Source organism: Ascidiella aspersa, chromosome 2 (assembly GCF_963924565.1).
Source record: "Ascidiella aspersa chromosome 2, kaAscAspe10.2, whole genome shotgun sequence".
In the NCBI taxonomy this organism is placed as follows: Eukaryota; Metazoa; Chordata; class Ascidiacea; order Phlebobranchia; family Ascidiidae; genus Ascidiella; species Ascidiella aspersa.
In genome coordinates this window covers 2424970-2443271 of record NC_139448.1, presented here as the reverse complement: position 1 = coordinate 2443271, position 18302 = coordinate 2424970, and the positions used below count along the sequence as shown (strand labels likewise).

Sequence of the window (18302 nt, the reverse complement as noted above, 5' to 3'; positions counted from 1 at the left end):
TGGAGTTCAGATAGCACGGTGGTCATGTCCTCCTTTTGAAATATACATTGGAGACCAATAAATACAAAAATAACAACAACAAAAAACACTTGAAGTCATTTCATCTCATTTACATGAAAAAACAATAAGTTTCGAACTCAAATATCAGATAAAAGACCTAACTTAACAAAGTATTTTGACACAATAACTTAAGTCAAGTTACGCCATTTGTCCAAAAGAGTTAAGTCAAGTAACGTTATTTCACCAATTGACTTGAATGCCCTTAAGTTAAGTCATTGACTTAAGTCATCGGCACAATGGTAGGCCGTTACTTTTTCCAACTTTCCTAAACTTTAAAAATGTGCATCTGATGCAAAGCATTTCTGGTGTATCAAGCGTTCGACAGTTCGTTTACTTGTGCTTATGCGTTAAGCATAAAACTACGACTGACTTCAACTTATAGGCTTTTTAATCTAAAATTTGCGGCTAGCGATGGGAGCGATATTTTAGTAAAACGCCACTATAGTTGGTACGTGGCCTTAAAAGGTTGAAAAGTCTGGGTAAAATAAGTTCCACAAACCACAAAACACAACAACAACATGGATTTAAATTAAAATAACAAAACAAGGTTTAAATATGGATTCAAATCGTAGCAAACCGAATAAATATTTCACACAGTAGTTTTTATTCATGACTTACACTTAGTTTGTTACCACAATATTTTGCCAAAGGTTTGTGAAAATTACGCATGGAAGTTTTTATTATAACTGAAAACACTTTTATTATTTTAATTACTTATATATAATATCTTCAAGGGAAAGTCGAGCAATTTTAGTTTACAGTTTAAGTTCCCAGGATAACACTCATAATCGTTAAACGCTCGTTAATAAAATAACATATATACAGTGGAGCTGGAAATAGTAAACGAAAAGTTTTCTGCGTTTAGATTCATTTTTGTTTCTAGTTTACATTTACTGCGTTTGTGCTTTGCTTGAAATAACATGTATTTGTGGGCCGCGTGTTAGTCGTACATTTACTTCACTATATATTTTAAAAGTTGGTGTGGCTAAGATTTTTATTATTGTCTCATCATGGTATAGGCCCACTTTCCAAATGGCTTTGAGACTGCCTGTCAAACTGTATTTTTTGTCAACTTTAACTATATGTTAACGCAAAATTTTCACGCTTCGTGCGTATATTCTTCGTTTTATAGTGTATGTTTTACAATATGGTATGGCGTTTTTTTCTGCATTAAGGCGCCGTGTAGCATGTCGCCTTTTCTTGGTGTCAAGAGCCTGAAGGGGTGGGTCAGATTAATGAGTCTTCATTTATATAATTGCCAAGATGAATCGACCACACTCCTACAAGATTTGAGATGGCCTGTCTTCGTGAGGCCAGACAGGTCCAATTCTTCCTTTAGTTCAGATACATGAACAGTCAATTTTGCTGTCTTCAGTCAAAGCTGTAAAAGCCTCTCTGCACTAGGCAGTCACAAAAGCACTCAAGTTTGCTGTCTGAGTAGAAGCTATAAAAGCCTCTATCTCTCTTTATATTGATTGAACACGCTATTTATAGACGAGAATCAGTTAAGAAAATTTCTGCGATAAAGAAAGATTTACGTCATTAATTCTTATAATACTTAACAAAATATCAAGTGATAACAAGGCGTGGTCTAAACCTTTTTCTCTCGACTCTTATAGACGGAAATAATATTTTTGTCCCAATATGGCTTGAACAAAAGCGCTTCGATCTACATTGCGACGTAACTGGCGTTCGATTCTAAAAATAATGGATTGTTGACAATAAGGCGAATTTCAAAACAAAGCGCTCACATTAAACGGATATACGTAACATCACATACAGCGCTGACGCATAAAAATTGGTGTAACAAGGCATTCGTTGCAAACTCTAGCAAGAGATATCGGCAATCGAATTTAAACAAAAAATTTCATGACGCAACATTAAGGCGATAAAACAAAGAATTAATTTGATGTGCTGACGTGTTGCGACAAGCCTAGGCTGACGCTGTGTGAACTTAGACTCCCTGCTAAATGCAATTTCTACTAAAATATATCTAGTTAAATATAATTTTCTATTTAACTTTGCAATATGGTTATTGTAACATGAGTAACATTTATTCAAATTTCAAAGCAAGATTGACGTAATGCATCCCTCTTACGTGTTTCTTGCGAACGTATTACATGTTTGCGGGTGCCGCCATCCAACCAAGGAGATGATTTAGTGTTAATCTTTTATGTATCAGGTACACATCTAAGGCAAGCGATTATCAACTAAAACCAAATAGACTTAATCATCCATGCTGTGTATGATTTTCTTTTTCACGTAGACTTAAATGTCTGCACAGGAAAACCAAGCTTAAAGAAAAAAAAAAAAACAGTTTAGAAGAGTGCCGAAAACAGCAGTGAAGTGTTTGAATGAATCAGCATCATGAATCTGAAATTTATTTTTTTGGGACGTGTATTTTTAACACAACCGCAATTTATACCTTAAGGTCTTGATAATATGTGCCTCATGACGTCACACTTTGTGACGTCATCGTTAAAATTTTTACCACTCGCCACATACAAAAGCAAAAGATTGAACTGCCGCGGGCCCCTGCCAACGCAGCCTTAAAATTTCTTGCGCTCTAAAAAAAATGTTTGCGCAGTGGAAGATTTTCTTAGAGGGAACTTTGGTTCTTAATGTTGCATCTTCCAACAAAAATTTGTTCAATACAAAAAGTGGTAATAAAGCTAAACCTTTGAAACAATTTATTAAGCAAGGTTGTCTACTTCAATATTTTACCAACTGGTTTATAAACCAGAGCAGCAATGATGCCAATGAAAAAAATTGCAATTATTTTGCCAATTCGTTATAACGAGAAATATTTCGTAACTAAGACGTTACCAAGGCTTTCTACACGTGCAGTGAACCGTATCATACGACCAAAACAAAATGAATTGGTTTAATAAGGAAAGGGATAACCTAACTATGGAGTTGCCACTTATTTGTTTAAATATTTGTTATATATTTACAAGTTAAACAACCTTTCAAGATGGCTGACCAGGTATGTTTTGGTATTAACAGTTTGTTTTTTTTACTTTAACCAGTTTAAAATCTTCAATAATCCTGTACTTTTGAATCACAAACAAATGTTAAGTTAAAGCCTTTAGAACACCTTTGTTAACCCTTTCATAAATTTTCTATAAATTAGGCCTTTAATACTAAGATGCAACAGGACCCCAAACAATAAAGTGAATTTGTGTGTAAATTGTGCAACGTAAAGTGTTTCTGAGTATGTGGTGCGCGTTATGTAGCAACAAGAAAATACTTTATATTTAAACAATTTTTGGCACTGGTCTTGAATCCACCTTTTTTACAGTAAGGTCATTCCATTGCTACTGGTACAGTGGTGGCACCATATGTCGTAGATTTTTTTTAAATTTCATATGTAGAAACTCCGTGCCATTCTATGAAAAGTGATACCAATTTTACCGAAATCTGTCAAATACTTTTTGATATATCAGCGATTGAAAATTGACCTTTTTCAGGCTTTTTCGTGATCGCTCATGCGTAAAAATTAAATGCAAATTTTGTTTGATCTTTTATGAACGTGTTTTAAATGGTAACTTAAAAATTACAAAGCATATCAGTTCTTCAAAATAAGGAGATTATGAAAATATATATTGTTGTATGATTTTGTATCACTACAGGCCACCAAGTGGCTAGTTTCACACATGAGAATTTGTGATCAGTCATGCATGACAAAACTTTGATCACCTATAGCGAAAAATACTCTACTTCGATTTTTTTGCAACTTAGCTTAAATGAAAGGTAATTTTGTTGGCTTTCTACCCTCCAAATATGAAGTGGGATATTTGAGTAGAAATGACAAAATTTGTTTGCTTTGTAATACAATGATGAAAGACGCACTATTATATTGTATAACTATGAAGGATAGTTGTGTGGTGCTTCCAGGAAGTCAAGAAACTTAAAGAAATCTGCTGGTACAAAAATGCACACTACAAGCCAATACATAGACCAATAATTTTAATCAGTTTGTGGAGAAAATTGCCATTAATTTTAATGTTTTGCAGCTGAAACACTTTATGCACAGTCCGTGCACAATAATACATATACTAACACAGAGAAGGATACTATACGATGTTAAGTACAAGTATATATGCAATATGCATATTGGAAGGCACCTCATACTATATTTAAGTAACAGTTTACTGCCAAGAGCTTAAATATTTAACAATGTTATTGCAAATCACTGCCCCTCATTCAGTTCCACCAGGGGCTGGAAACCTTTTTAGCTAAGGGAGCCATAAATGTCAAATATTCTTAGCAGGGCTGTTTATTTTGTTTTTATTTAAAGGACAGAACATAATATGCACCAACATTTAAATAGCTAAGTTTGCACAACTCTGATTATATAAAGAGATTCACTCGGAAGAGCAAAGAAAATTTGCTACTATGAGTAGTAAAAAGGAAATATAAAGTTAGGAAAGGAGTTCTGGCCGCTTGCAATTTTATTCAGGTTTTGCTGCGAAATGATTACTTAGATTTATCTGCAAGCAAGATTCTTTCACCAAAAGAACCATATAGCGCTCAAGCCATAGGTTCCCGACCCCTGAGTTACACAATAATAACAACTGTACAGTATGTTCTAAACAGCCCTTATTACTAAGTAATAACTAATAATACATCTGAAGATTCATCACTCATTAAGGTTGAAAATTTAATGGAAATAAACTTGGGTGCGATTTTCAAATCATGACTGAAATTAGCTGCAATTCACACTACCTGTTACAAAACGCTTATAAAGATGCGCGAGACCAGTAACACCACTTTTCCAAAATCAGGCTTTCATCAGACTTGGAGATGTGGTATTGTCCTCTTGATGTAACAAAATAGGACATTATATGTGGCACAAAAAATGATCCAATGGAAAAAAGCATTGGTCTTGCCTTTGAGGCCAGTAATATGAGTTTTGGTTGCCAAACTGTTTCAAATATTTGTTTTGAAGTGATTCCCAAGGACATGAAATCAGTTTCTTCCATTTGCAAGATGGGTTTCAGTCTGGAAAGACTTTAAAAGGTACTAGACTGTTCCACTACTTCAACTACTGGATGAAGTACTTATAGGAACAAAAAGGACAAGTTGTGACCTTAAATCTGCTGTGCAACCCAAAATTTGTGGCACCACTACACCTCTTTCCATGCCAACCCTTTCTCCTGGTGCTTATGTTGCAGTTGTATACGAGCATGACTGATACATAGGCTTGTTGTCACTGCTAAAGATGATGGTATATATGTCTGCATGTATCTAAAATGACCTGCTCGATCATATTACCGGCCTCAAAGGCCAGACCAAAGCTTTTTTCCATTGGATCATGTTTTCAGTCATGATTTGAAAATCGCACCCAAGCTTATTTCCATCAAATTTTCAACCTTAATGAGTGATGAATCTTTAGATGTATTATTAGTTATTACTTAGTAAAAGGCCTGCTTAGAACATACTATATAGTTGTTATTACTGTGTAACTGAATGAGGGGCAGTGCTTTGCAATAACATTGCTGAAAAATTAAGATCTTGGCAGTTAACTGTTACTTGAACATAGTATGAGATGTCTTTCAGTATGCATATTGCATATATACTTGTACTTAACATCGTATAGTATCCTTCTCTGTGTTAGTATATGTATTATTGTGTGTTTTGTTTGTTAGTAATGTTAGTATATGTATTATTGTGTGTTTTGTTCACCCCTAGCATCTATCTCCAGATTTCATTCACCCTTGTAAAAAAAACTTAAATTGATTTTGTTTTTGGAAATTCACCTGTTCAGTGAACAGCTTAAACCCCCAGAATATCCGCCCTGCTCGCAAGCTATCATCCATTTTTGACGGTTCACCCTTATTCACCCCTGCAAAAATTATTCACCCTTGGGTGAACCATTCACCTAATTAATAAGCACTGGTGTATAGTATCCTTCCTCTGTGTTAGTATATGTATTATTGTGCACGAACTGTGCATAAAGGGTTTCAGTCGCAAAACATTACAACTATTTGCAATTTTCTCCATAAATTCATTAAAATTATTGGTCTAAGTATTGGCTTCTAGTGTGCATTTCTGTACCAGCAGATTTCTTTAAATTTCTTGACTTCCTGGAAGCACCACACAACCATGCTTCATAGTTATACAATATAATTGTGCGTCATAACGCTTTTTCACATTCTACTACAAAGCAAACAAATTTTGTCATTTCTACTCAAATATCCCACTTCATATTTGAAGGGTAGAAAGCCAACAAAATTACCTTTCATTTAAGCTAAGTTGCAGAAAAATCGAAGTAGAGTATTTTTCGCTATAAGCGATCAAAGTTTCGTCATGCATGACTAATCACAAATAGTCATGTGTGAAACTAGCCACTTGGTGGCCTGTAGTGATACAAAATCATACAACAATATATATTTTCAGAATCTCCTTACTTTGAAGAACTGATGTGCATTGTAATTTTTAAGTTACCATTTAAAACACCTTCATAATAGGTCAAACTAAATTTGCAGTTAATTTTTATGCATGAGCGATCACGAAAAAGCCTGAAAAGGGTCAATTTTTAATCGCTGATATCTCAAAAAGTACTTGTATATACGCATGTATAATTAACTAAATTCACAGGAATTGGGGATGCTAATTTTTGACGGTTTCTCGGTATTGCAGCCATTTTGTTTGGATTTGCTTCCTAATATGACTTTAAGGTTTATTCATTAACGACCTCTGTTGTACACAGGGTGCAACCAACCTAATTATATTTCCTGCCGTCTAGCAGCAACTGTATTTCACAAAATGGTTTTAAATCTTTGTCATTTGTCTCACCATGCCAAAATGCTTCGGTTCGCATAAAATATATCTAATAGGCTTTAAATCCTCCAGCTCATATTCTTTGCTGCCCCTCAATGTGTTTTGTAAATTTAACTATTGTTAATGATTTTCACATTTTTTTGTAAATAAGTGAATTTAGCCATAGCAACCCCAAAGCGTGATCTTTCTAAATAAGACTGACCCTTCTAAAGAGCCATGGTTGGTAGGCAAACTCAACCTTAATACGGCTTAATCTCTTTTAAGTATTTGATTGGTATCATTAATGATTTGGAAATTACCATGGCAACATTTGTATTTACAGAACCTGTCATTCTCTTCAAAACTTACAGTATTTGACCCAAGTGAGTTTTTAACCAGCAAAGATGAAACTCACTACGTTGGCTGCGGAGGTTTTGCCCATGTTCGAATTTGTGAACATCAAAAGCTCGGAAAAGTTGTGGCAAAGTGTTTCGCAATCACAGGAACAAAAGACGTTATAAAAAAACGCCTCAATGAGTAAGACTGTTGTTTATTTTCAACATTTATTGCCTTTGTTGTTATTTTTTTCATCACAATATTTGTTGATTTTTTGCTACTGAAATCCCCTAAATGTCAAAATCTTTTTGTTTTTTTTGCTTAGCGTTAAAAGAGAAGCAGATGTGTTGGTTCGAATGACTCATCATCATATTGTAAAAATATATGGCACCACAAACTGGAATTTTAATATAGTTGCCATTATCCTGGAGTATATTGAGTGTGGAAATCTTGATGGTTTACTCCAATCAAGTGAGGAGATAAGTTGGGATCAACGATGCCTAATTGCCTCGCAAATTAATTCAGCTCTTAGATACCTTCACAACCATCCAGATGGTAAAAGTTTTTACCATGGAGATATCAAGCCAGTTAATGTGCTTCTCGACAAGCGCTTAAATGTAAAATTGGCGGATTTTGGTTCTGTAAATATGGTCAAAGCTACTGGGTGGGACTCTACAACATTAGATGTGGCAGCAACAACACAGAACACTGCACGTTATACAGCTCCTGAGCTGATGGATGAAATTGAAGCCAATCGAGGTGGTCCTCCTTCAGATATGTACAGGTGGCAAGTTATTTAAAAACATTTTGATGTAAATTTGGTAATTTTTAGGCAGATGCTTACAGTTTACCAATGTAAAACAAAAAAAGTATGTTAACTTATTAATTCTTTCAAAGAGAATAAAATTTAAAAAAGAATAAAAAATAAGTTTTAAATACATTAAAAGTAAGATAGTAATGTAATTGACCAGGTTTTTTATTTATTAACCTTCTAAATGGTGCAACTAACAGAAACCTGATTATTATGTTCACAGTTACGGCATGTTGTTGTATGAGATGATCTTCAGAACCCGGGTCTACGAGGGAGCACAAGTTTCCGAATTCCAGCTTTCCATTCTCATTTTCAAAGGTGAGAGACCTCGCTTGAACAAAGTAGAAGAGGTTAAAGCCTCTTTGACAAACGACAGAGATCGAAACATCGTCTCTCTTATGCTTGAACTGATGCAGAAATGCTGGAATGGAAACCCAACAAAAAGACCAACTGCCATAGAAGGTATTTCACATTTTGTCTAGTAACAAAAACAATAATTATTTTATGCTTTCTGTGTTTAAAATTATAGTTGGAAAATCTTTGGAAAGTGTAAATAAAAATGATTCTCCATTGGAGAGAGAGAAAAGGGCAATTTCCAAGAAGCTAAGGCGGCATCACAAAACAACTGAACAACTGACAAGCCTATCAAGTTTCCTTCCACCATTTAGGGAAGCCCCAAATTCCCCCACAGTAACAATGGGAGAAACATGTAAGTTTTGAGCTATTTATCTATTTTAGTGTCGAGCAAATTGTTTAATGTTAGAGTCATTGCAAGAAAATGCAAACAACAGTGGGCCGCAAAGTCACCATAATCAATATCGTATGTGATGTTTTATAACATTGGCATCAGAGTAGGTACATTATATGCCACAATGTTTCATATTTTATCCTAAAGTGTTGTATTAAGCCACTATATGTAATAACACAACTATGTACTTGCATTTCCAGCTGGAACAGTTATACATTCGACTCTATCAAACCTGAACTTCAATCAAAGTATCAACATACAAGAAAGTACCAACATACAGGAAAGTACCAACATACAGGAAAGTACCAACATACAGGAAAGTACCAACATACAGGAAAGTACCAACATGCAGGAAAGTACCAACATACAGGAAAGTACCAACATACAGGAAAGTACCAACATCCAGGAAAGTACCAACATACTGGAAAGTACCAACATACAGGAACGTACTGTCACCGACTCGCACATTGGATTACAAAAAGCTGGTAAATACCTTGTTTTATTGTTGTTACCAGATGAAATACCCGACGTTGCCCAGGTTAAAACGATTTTCTAATTGATAAGGGACTAGTCACTAATGCATAGTTGTGTACCTGCTATATAAATACACTACACCCGCAATACGCGCGATAATTTGTGAAATCAACCTGACTTTTGCGTGGTTTAGCAAAATGAAGCAATCTTTAATGCTGTGGGCTCTTCGTCACTATTACATATCACTTTATTCTCGGGTAGGTTTAATGAAGAGGCGGTAAGGCAAACTGCTTCAACATATATCGTCTTTAAAGGTGCACTACATTACACGGTCAGTAAATGCCACACAAAATATTTTTGCTTGTACACCTGCTATATAAAATACATTACAGCTGCAATACGCGCAATATTTTGTTAAATCAACGAAAATGATACACGGTCAGTAAATGGACATTTTTACATTAGGCCAGAGTAAGTTTTTTAAAGCCGCGTATTATAAACTATTCGAAAAGCCACCACTAACACATTAACCATCAAGACTTTTTTTACAGTTATTTTTACAGTTACGAAAAAGCTACATTTTTTTTTAAGTGTTACCGCACCTTGGACAATAATTACAAATTAAACAAAGTTCAATCTAAACAAAAAACATCGCTCTATTTATCATTGTGTCACTAATTGTGTTTCATGTTAAGCTTCGTCTAAGAGTGATGACGTCAAACATCAAAGCACTTCAAAAGGAAATGTTTGGAGATCAAAACCACAGAGTCAAGGTAATTTGCTTCCATGCATGTTGTCTTACATTCAATTTGATGTCAGCATTATTTAATAATTAGGATTTCTGAGCATATTACCAACATGAGTTTGTTGTATTGGTATTTGTCCAATGATAGGGTAGTAAGGTGCCGATCAGATGTTAAATAAACATTATGCAACCAATAAAACATTTAACTATGCGAAAGCTAGAACGCGCTGGTCTAAGATCCTATTTATCTATTTTTAACATAACTTAGTGATAATAAGAACTCTGAGATATGGCTTATGGCAATTGCTCGATTTAGGTGTTTAAAGTGTTAATGGACACGTAACAGTAAGAAGCCATTGAGCTTTGGCGTAAATCACTAAAATTGTTCTCGCGGATCAAAGTATGTTTAGGATACGACCCGTGGCGTGTAGTAGCAGTATTTGTTCGAATTGTGTGATAATTAAGCAAACACGTCATCCCAGTACCAAATGGCATACAACGTAAAAAAAATCCATGTTTATAAGCAGGCTGGCAGAATATTGCCAGGTTTCTGGTGACAAGCATTTTTGGCCTAAATTCTTCGGTTTTTGTTAGCGCCCCTAAACTAAAAATGATGTGGTCGTCTAAGAAATGTATTTTGCTTGCCACGTTGTGGCGATAAACAAGGCTATTATTAAGTGAACTAGTAAACAAAACGTTGCGCCAAAAGCGCAAAATTTTTTTTGACAAGGGACATGCGAAGGTACAACCAGGGGCCTGGGGGTGTACATGTCTAATTTTCTTACAAAAATTTAAAAAGTCCCTCGATGTGGTTATAATGTAGACGTTTGTATGTTACAGCCTTTATATAGTCCAGCTATATACAAAGCACATAAATTCCTGAAAGTGCGTGACATTGAATGAAATGATTACTTAAAACGAACAAAGCTCTATTAAAAATTGTTTATACGACAATTTACACCAATACACCGCTGAATATTTTGTAAAATCTTTTATTCTTGGAAACCTTTTTAAAAAAACGTTCGAGCTCAATTTTTTAGGTGTTTAAAACAAATTGAAAAAAATATTATTTGGATTAATAAGGATAAATTTCCAATTTATATTGCACGAAATATAGATATTGTTACAGTCAAAGTGCAACTTGCCACATTGACACATAGTATGCATATTACCCTTGGGATAGATTTGTTTAAAACAAAGACACATAAACCTATACTTTCCCACAAGTAAAGTAGGATGCGGCCCTTGTGAAAGCAGCAACAATATTAGGCCCGACATATTGTCAAAGGCGCTGTGTCCATAACAAATATTTCCCGGCCAAACATTTCTCGAGTATAGGTTGAACATAAATGTAAGATTCCATCAAGCTGTGGCCTCTTTATAACTATTACATATTATGTTGTACCCTGCGTCATTTGCTTAAACCACGTGTTATTGCTGATGATTTATAAAAGGCAACTTAATATGTTACAAAAAATAATGAACCATTGGAATAGCGCAATATCCTGGCTAGAGTGCTAAATAGTTCGTAAAATGGTTAAACGTTTTAGTTTTCCTAATCGTTGCACTACGTGAAGCTACACGTTCGGTAAAAGAAATTCCATATTATGTGTTTTTTTGGTAGCTTATAATAGTCAAACAGCAATGGCACTGGCAGTTGGTCGTCCCTACGCTAAAAAGTTGTTCTTTGTTAACCACCATTACATATTATGATGACCCATAACGTGTCAGTGTGCTTACATCTCGCTTTATAACTGATGATTTAAAAATTAGTTGTGGCAATGTCACATGCAACCGAAAGGTAATGTTCTGTGTTGTGTCTAAAATAGGTCGTCGAAATACACATTTAAAATAAAACTTAAATTTCTCTTTTTGTGGCAATTTTTGTGTTTTTGTAAATTTTTTTTGGCAATTTTTGTCTTTTTGGGAGGGGGGGCAATTTTTCTCTTTTTGTATTAGTTTGATCTTTTTTTAACATAAAAATTATGAATTTTTTAAATATAACAAAAAATGCCTAAAAAAACTAGATTTCATTTGGATTTTTCTTAGAAAAAATAAAATCCAAAGAGGTTCAAAAAAAGCCTAATGTTTTCAAATTTGGCTTTAAAAAATCCTAACTGGCAAACCTACATAGCTCTTGAGTGCCGGGTTTTATGCTTTGCCTAAACAGGGGCGTATCCAGAAATCCCAAAAGGGGTCCGTCCCGAATTTTCGACTTAGGGAATTCCGTACTTTCCGTCTGACGTTAATGAATAATGATGTCATAAACAGGGTAAGAATAATCAGAAACACCCAATTGCAGCCAGCAAAAGCGAACACGTGCGTCGTCCACACTCCTGCCAGGCGCCAACTGCGAAACCGCTTGATGTGTGTGCAATCGTTAACTTCAATATACGTGGTTTCGAGACTGACTATCAGCAGCGCAGTTTCAAAAAGTTCTATTTACGGACAACGCTAAATAACAATCACACCTTTCGTCACCTGCAATAAGCGAAGAGCGTTTTTCCCGGGTGTTATTATGCCACAATTAGCGCTAGGTTGGGTAATTGAACACTAAACACGTGGTCTTAGAATATGCTTATAGAGAATAATTCTGCGGTAACTATCATTATATAAAAATGGCGACTTCAAAACGCGCACGACAGTCACAGTTATACCACGTTTTAAGTTAAGAGAATCTTCAGTTAAAAACTCAACGTTGTTACTCAACATGGGATATTAGCGCAGACAGCGAACAGCGAGAAACATTAGCTGCGCCTAACTCGACGTTTTAAGCGAGAAAAAAAATAAAAAAGGCTTGACTTAGCTTTGTAAATTTTCGAATGCACACTTGCTAATCAGCCAACCTTAAAGAATAAGGAAAGGGAAAAAATATCCTGCGTTTACGGTCGACCCTTGTACAAACAAAAGACGAAAAACGGCGTTTTGCGTTTGATTTTGGTTTCACTTTAGCTTAAGACGTGCGACCGAATGACATTAAAAACATTGCCGCTTCGTACAGTGAGTTGAGCCCTGATAAAATCGATAATATCACTTACAAAAAGGGGTGTGGTCCGATAAATTTGTAGTTGCCCAAGTGTGTAGTATTAGCGTATTACGCAACAATTGGGTTTTCGGGTTTTAAGATATAATTTGTTGCAGATCGAACAAATTGAGTCCAGTAGGTCTGATAACAACAATTTTTGAACTCGTCAGATCACAAAGTGGGTCTCAATCAGCACTCGGCATGGGCGAACTGAACTCGCATTGCGAGCGCGGTTTATGGACAAAGTTCATTTTCTTTTAAACTTTCATCACGCCATTTTGAGTAAAATTTTGAACATGTTAGAATTCACTATTACCAGGGAAACCCGAATTTTATAATTACAAATGTAACCCCGAATTTTATAGAACCACCGCTCTTACTTTGTTCCAACCAAGTTTCAAACCCGATGTTCTTTTCAGATCCAACGCAATTTCTTCAGATCGGAGGTGAAGGGTCAGAACAAGACTGCACGAAGTATGACGTCACCAACAATGACATCACAATAATGCCGGTAACATTTTGTAGGTTATATGCTGAAACGATAACCTCTATAGTGAGTGACTTAAGGTTATTTGTCTCGTTAGTAAAGCTGAAAACACCGTAATGATCGATTGTAAACTCACCCAAAAAGTCATAACAGGCAAATACATACAGTTTTAACACTATAACCAACCATATGGGCAATAATAAAATTCGAAATTGATTATTCATTTTAAACTACCAAAACGCAGGGTTTCACTTAAAAAGTTCATTGAAAGTTAATTTATCCCGGTTAAAGGTCAAGTTTTTGTAATATCGCCTTCACAAATAGCTCATTTATCGAGATACAAGCGTCATTGTAAATGTTAAAACGATTTTGAGCAGAAACTAAACGAGGGAAGGTTTGGATCAACTTCGGTGAAGGTTGGGGATTGCGTTTTCACATGCGGTGGATGGGGTATCGCAAGTTGTGAAGTGCTCAACGTTATCACTGGAGAAAGTTGGGAGTTCGTGGCTCCAATGCCCCGAGGTCGGTGTTGGGCCGCATCTGCTGTTATCAACGGTGAGACATCGTTTGAACTAACTAAAGTTTTGTAAATTTATGGGTTTAATGTAAATATACTGAGATTATGTGAATCCACCACAGCATAAGTGTGGCAATGTTTAAACTATTTACGTCCGATATAAATGCAACAACATATCGCCACCCCTTTACTTAAGGGTAAACACATCAGTATAATGACGTCACAATTACAAACAAATTGCGCCAATTTAAGTCACTGATTTGATTAATGTCGAACTTAAAGTTAACTGAATGAGTTTTGTTGTGACCAAAACCACCACTTGCTTCTCAGGTTCAATCCTCGTCTCTGGTGGGTATGCTGGGGGCAAGCGTCATTCCACGTGCTTGCTGTATGACGTCACACGAAACTTGTGGTCCAAGTCACGTGACATGAATACTGCGAGGGCAAGTCATGCAATGGCGGCTTTGGATGGTGAGATGACTGTTGCGTCATAATGTAACTTGATCTAAGCGAGTAACCGGTTTAAAATATTAAAAGCAGGTCTAAGTCGGTTCTAGAAGTGTTGCTCTTGACTGCAGTTCTTTGTCTGGTTTGGTTCATTTTTTTACATTATTATCCCGGTTTCGTGGCTGACTAGGATGCAGCTCTACGAACCCCCAAAATACTAGATTTTACAGGAATATGCTTGAATAGTGTCAAAAACATCTCTTCGGTTGGTTTCCTTACTAGGACCACCTTAAAGAAAGTATAACCCAACTTTTGAAGTCCTGACCAAGAACTCATTAAAAACAAACATTCAATAAGTCGCTAACACAAAAACATTGGGAAACACTTGTTCAAACAATAGAGCAATGGTTCTTTAAACTGGGGTTCATGAAAGCCCAATTTAAATATTTGTGTATAACTTGAAAAAAACGATTTTTTAAAAGAAATTATATAATGAAAAAATGCTTTTGGCGCCCCTTTTTTATCTGGTTAATGAGGAACGTGTTTGGTCCGCGGTCTAAAAACATTTACTTGGCCACTGGCTTTAAATGTTTGACCTAAAACTTGTTCTCGTATCATCAAGGGGAACTCCAGTGTCTCACGGACTCCAGTTTAAGAATCCCTGTTTTAAACAGAAAGCGACAATATAAATAATTTTCATCAAAACACAATAAAAATGCTTTATGACATGAATTTGTGACGTCATCTCTAAAAACGTCATGCCTACCGACACCGTGGTTCATGCGAACCAAAAAAATGTTTAAGGGGTCCGGTTTAAAAATTGGCAAGAACTTCTGCAATAGGAATGCTGATACACAAACTAAAGGTGATAGAATTGGCATTAGTCATGTTCCCATTTGACTCTATTTACATCTTTATGTAGGTTTCGTGATTTGCTGGAAAACTTGTTGCTCTTTTTAGTTGGATAATGGTAAAATTATTATAAGGTCATCTTGAGTCTGGTGAGTCTGATTACTGTTAAGAGTCTGATTACTGTTAAACTTTACCACCATAATGTCGGCAGTGGACTTATATCAGTCTAAACGGGATTCATGCACAACAAAGGTAATTGTTCGCAGTTTATCTAACTGCAAATGAACAACCAACAGAAGACGTCCATTTGTGGTCGTGTCACAATCGCTGTCACAACGTGACGTCATTATTTGCCTTTTAGCTGTTTACATATCCTATTATGTCATAAAGCAGCATTGTTGCTTGTTTCACATCCAGATGTTGCTTATTCTATTGGAGGGAGTGATAACAACTCAAACCTCAGTTCATGTGAGAAATACCAGGACGATCGCTGGTTGGAAGTTCCATCAATAAACTATGAAAGGGGTGGATTAGCAGCTGTTGCATTCGATGGATGCATTTACGCAATCGGGGGTAAGCAATGTGTACGCGATAAGAACTAAACGGCAACAATATTCAACGCATCTAAATATATAATACCATAGTAATAAGACCAAAAGTCATAAAAAATCCAAATGCACTGTAATATCCACGACAGTATATTACCTAAACCTGTCGAAATACGCCATAAATTCATTGGAATGAAGCCTAAATCGCCAAATAACGCCTGAAACTGTAAGAAGACGAAATGTGACGATCGGGGGCCATCAGTCTGGCATCGGCCGTTTTGGTGTCGACGTTTGGGCGTCCTAGCTTAAACGGCTTCGTGAGGGCGCCGCTGTTTTGGCACCGGATTTTGGTCCTGTTTGTGGTTAGAATATGGGTTAGGGTGATATTTTTAGGGGAGATAGTACTGCACTTAGGGGTGAGGGTTTGGTAAAATGTTTTATTGGCATGATTCCGGCAAATTTATGTCTTTTTTTGAGGAATTTAGAAATTGTACGTTTTTACGACTATTAAGTATAGTACTGTACTTAGGGGGTGACTTATTTTCGAACTGTGTTTATTCCGACGTTGATGTAGTTCTTATTTCGATCTTATGGCTGGAGTCCTTTGCAGCATGTTAATGAGATCTGTATAAAATTAATTTGTTAGTGTTTGAGAAATAATCGATTCTACACAACGTCATAAAATTAACATGTTAATGTTTACACGGTCAGGATATTTTTTACATGTGCTCATTAAAAGGAAATATTTATTGTAATTTGGTAATTTTCTTGAGGCTAAACTTATTTTAATATTACAACGAATATACTCGGTTATTGACATTTTTATCTTAAATTGATAAAAGTATATTATCGTTATGTTATTTTATTTTTTTGCTTTAGTCACTCCGAAGCACTTTGGTTATCAGCTTAACGTTATATTTGTTACATTTATAACTTTGTTCAGTACGTTTCTTGCTTGTTTAGGTTATCCCGACACACAAACAGTGGAACGTTACGACCCAAGAACGAGCAAGTGGAGCGAGGTCGCATCAATGAACGTTGGACGTGATGACCACGGAGCTTGCGTTTTGCAAGGGAAGATTTACGCCGTGGCTGGGTGAGAACTTGTTTCAAGATTAAACGTTTATAGATAAATAACATTTTATGAGAATTTATTGAAAAAATAGCTTACGAATAAGATCACGAGTCACAGCTGTTTAATATTATTATGTCATGGAGTCTACTATACGTTTAACGAACCAGATATTGATTTTTAAGGAAATTAAATACCGACATAATTAAAAGTGGTTTTGAATCGACGTGCAACATAACTCTCGGCTTTGCAAAATTAAAAAAAAAAATTTAGTTCGTTGTTTTTTATTTTTAAGCTCAACATAACCGTGGTATTGATTTTAGGCGCAACGAGAAATCTGTTGAAGTTTACGATCCACGCGCAGACAGATGGACTCATTGCTTCGACACACAAGTTGTTCGCAACTACTGCAATGTTGTGGCCGTTTAAACTAAATTCAACTTAATATTACCTAGCGAGAATTAATTTAAACAATATTAATATTAACAAGCCGCAAACAAAATCAAACATTGTTTTTTTTCGCGGAACAAAACCAATTAACATTTCAATATAATTTTGTTTCACACAATGTCATCACCACTAACTCTAAATGTAAGTGTTTTAAAAAACGTTTGCCAAAACAGCGATCTTTTTATGGATTATAACGTATGCTATCAGCTTAAAAAAAAGTAGATTTTTCTGTTTTTTAAACGCAACATTTTCAAATAATTTGTAGGCCTACGCTTATATTTTTTTACATTGCTTGTTTTTTTTAATAAAATGAGAGTGTGTTCTTTGAAATTGTAAATATCCACTGTAAAAAATTTCCCAGTAAAGAAATATGCAAGAGTTGTTTGCTATTTCTAGCATGTAGTAGATTCAAAATGTGACAACTTTCTAACAAACGGCGCTTTAAGTTATATACATGAAACTATATACAACATTTAAAAGGTATGGCATACATGCTATATTTTTCACTATGTTAAAGCAAAAACGTTTCTTATTTACCTCAATGTTATGTTTTAACCCTCGGAGGGATTTTGTTTAACCCAAATGTGCCGTGCATTCTACACTCTCGTATAAGTAACATGTTTCGTAACTTAAATAATTAACATTTTCGGCTTTTTAAAACATGAAGATAACCTATTTTATTTCATCAGGACATGTGAAAGCACCGTATGTATATTAAGCTTCGTACAAACTTTTTATATGGATTCGGTGCAGCCATACACTGGTGGGGTAATTAGCAGGGGCGGATCGAACAAAGCGGATTGGTTCTTGGTTCATGACGTCACATTATGACGTAATGTAGTGACCCGATCTCAAAAAACTTGGCTCCCCTATTAAAAAATGGAACCGCTTGCCAGGCATACTTACCCACCCTAAGATGGATGGATATAATAAGGTGGGTTTGTCCAAGCATGGGTGTTGGTTTG

The 18302-nt window shown here is 35.5% G+C and overlaps 1 protein-coding gene across 1 annotated transcript; it reads left to right on the top strand.

The window, feature by feature from the left end:
- Positions 1-2914: 2914 nt before the first annotated feature.
- On the top strand, positions 2915-17660 carry LOC146163119 (uncharacterized). Its single transcript, XM_083382438.1, has 13 exons — positions 2915-3046; positions 7169-7362; positions 7487-7945; positions 8196-8434; positions 8502-8681; positions 8921-9205; positions 9890-9967; positions 13384-13475; positions 13829-14006; positions 14299-14439; positions 15685-15840; positions 16779-16911; positions 17211-17660. The coding sequence occupies exons 1-13, from the start codon at positions 3035-3037 to the stop codon at positions 17314-17316; spliced, it is 2253 nt and encodes a 750-aa protein (XP_083238564.1). The 5' UTR covers positions 2915-3034; the 3' UTR covers positions 17317-17660.
- The last annotated feature ends 642 nt before the right edge of the window (positions 17661-18302 follow it).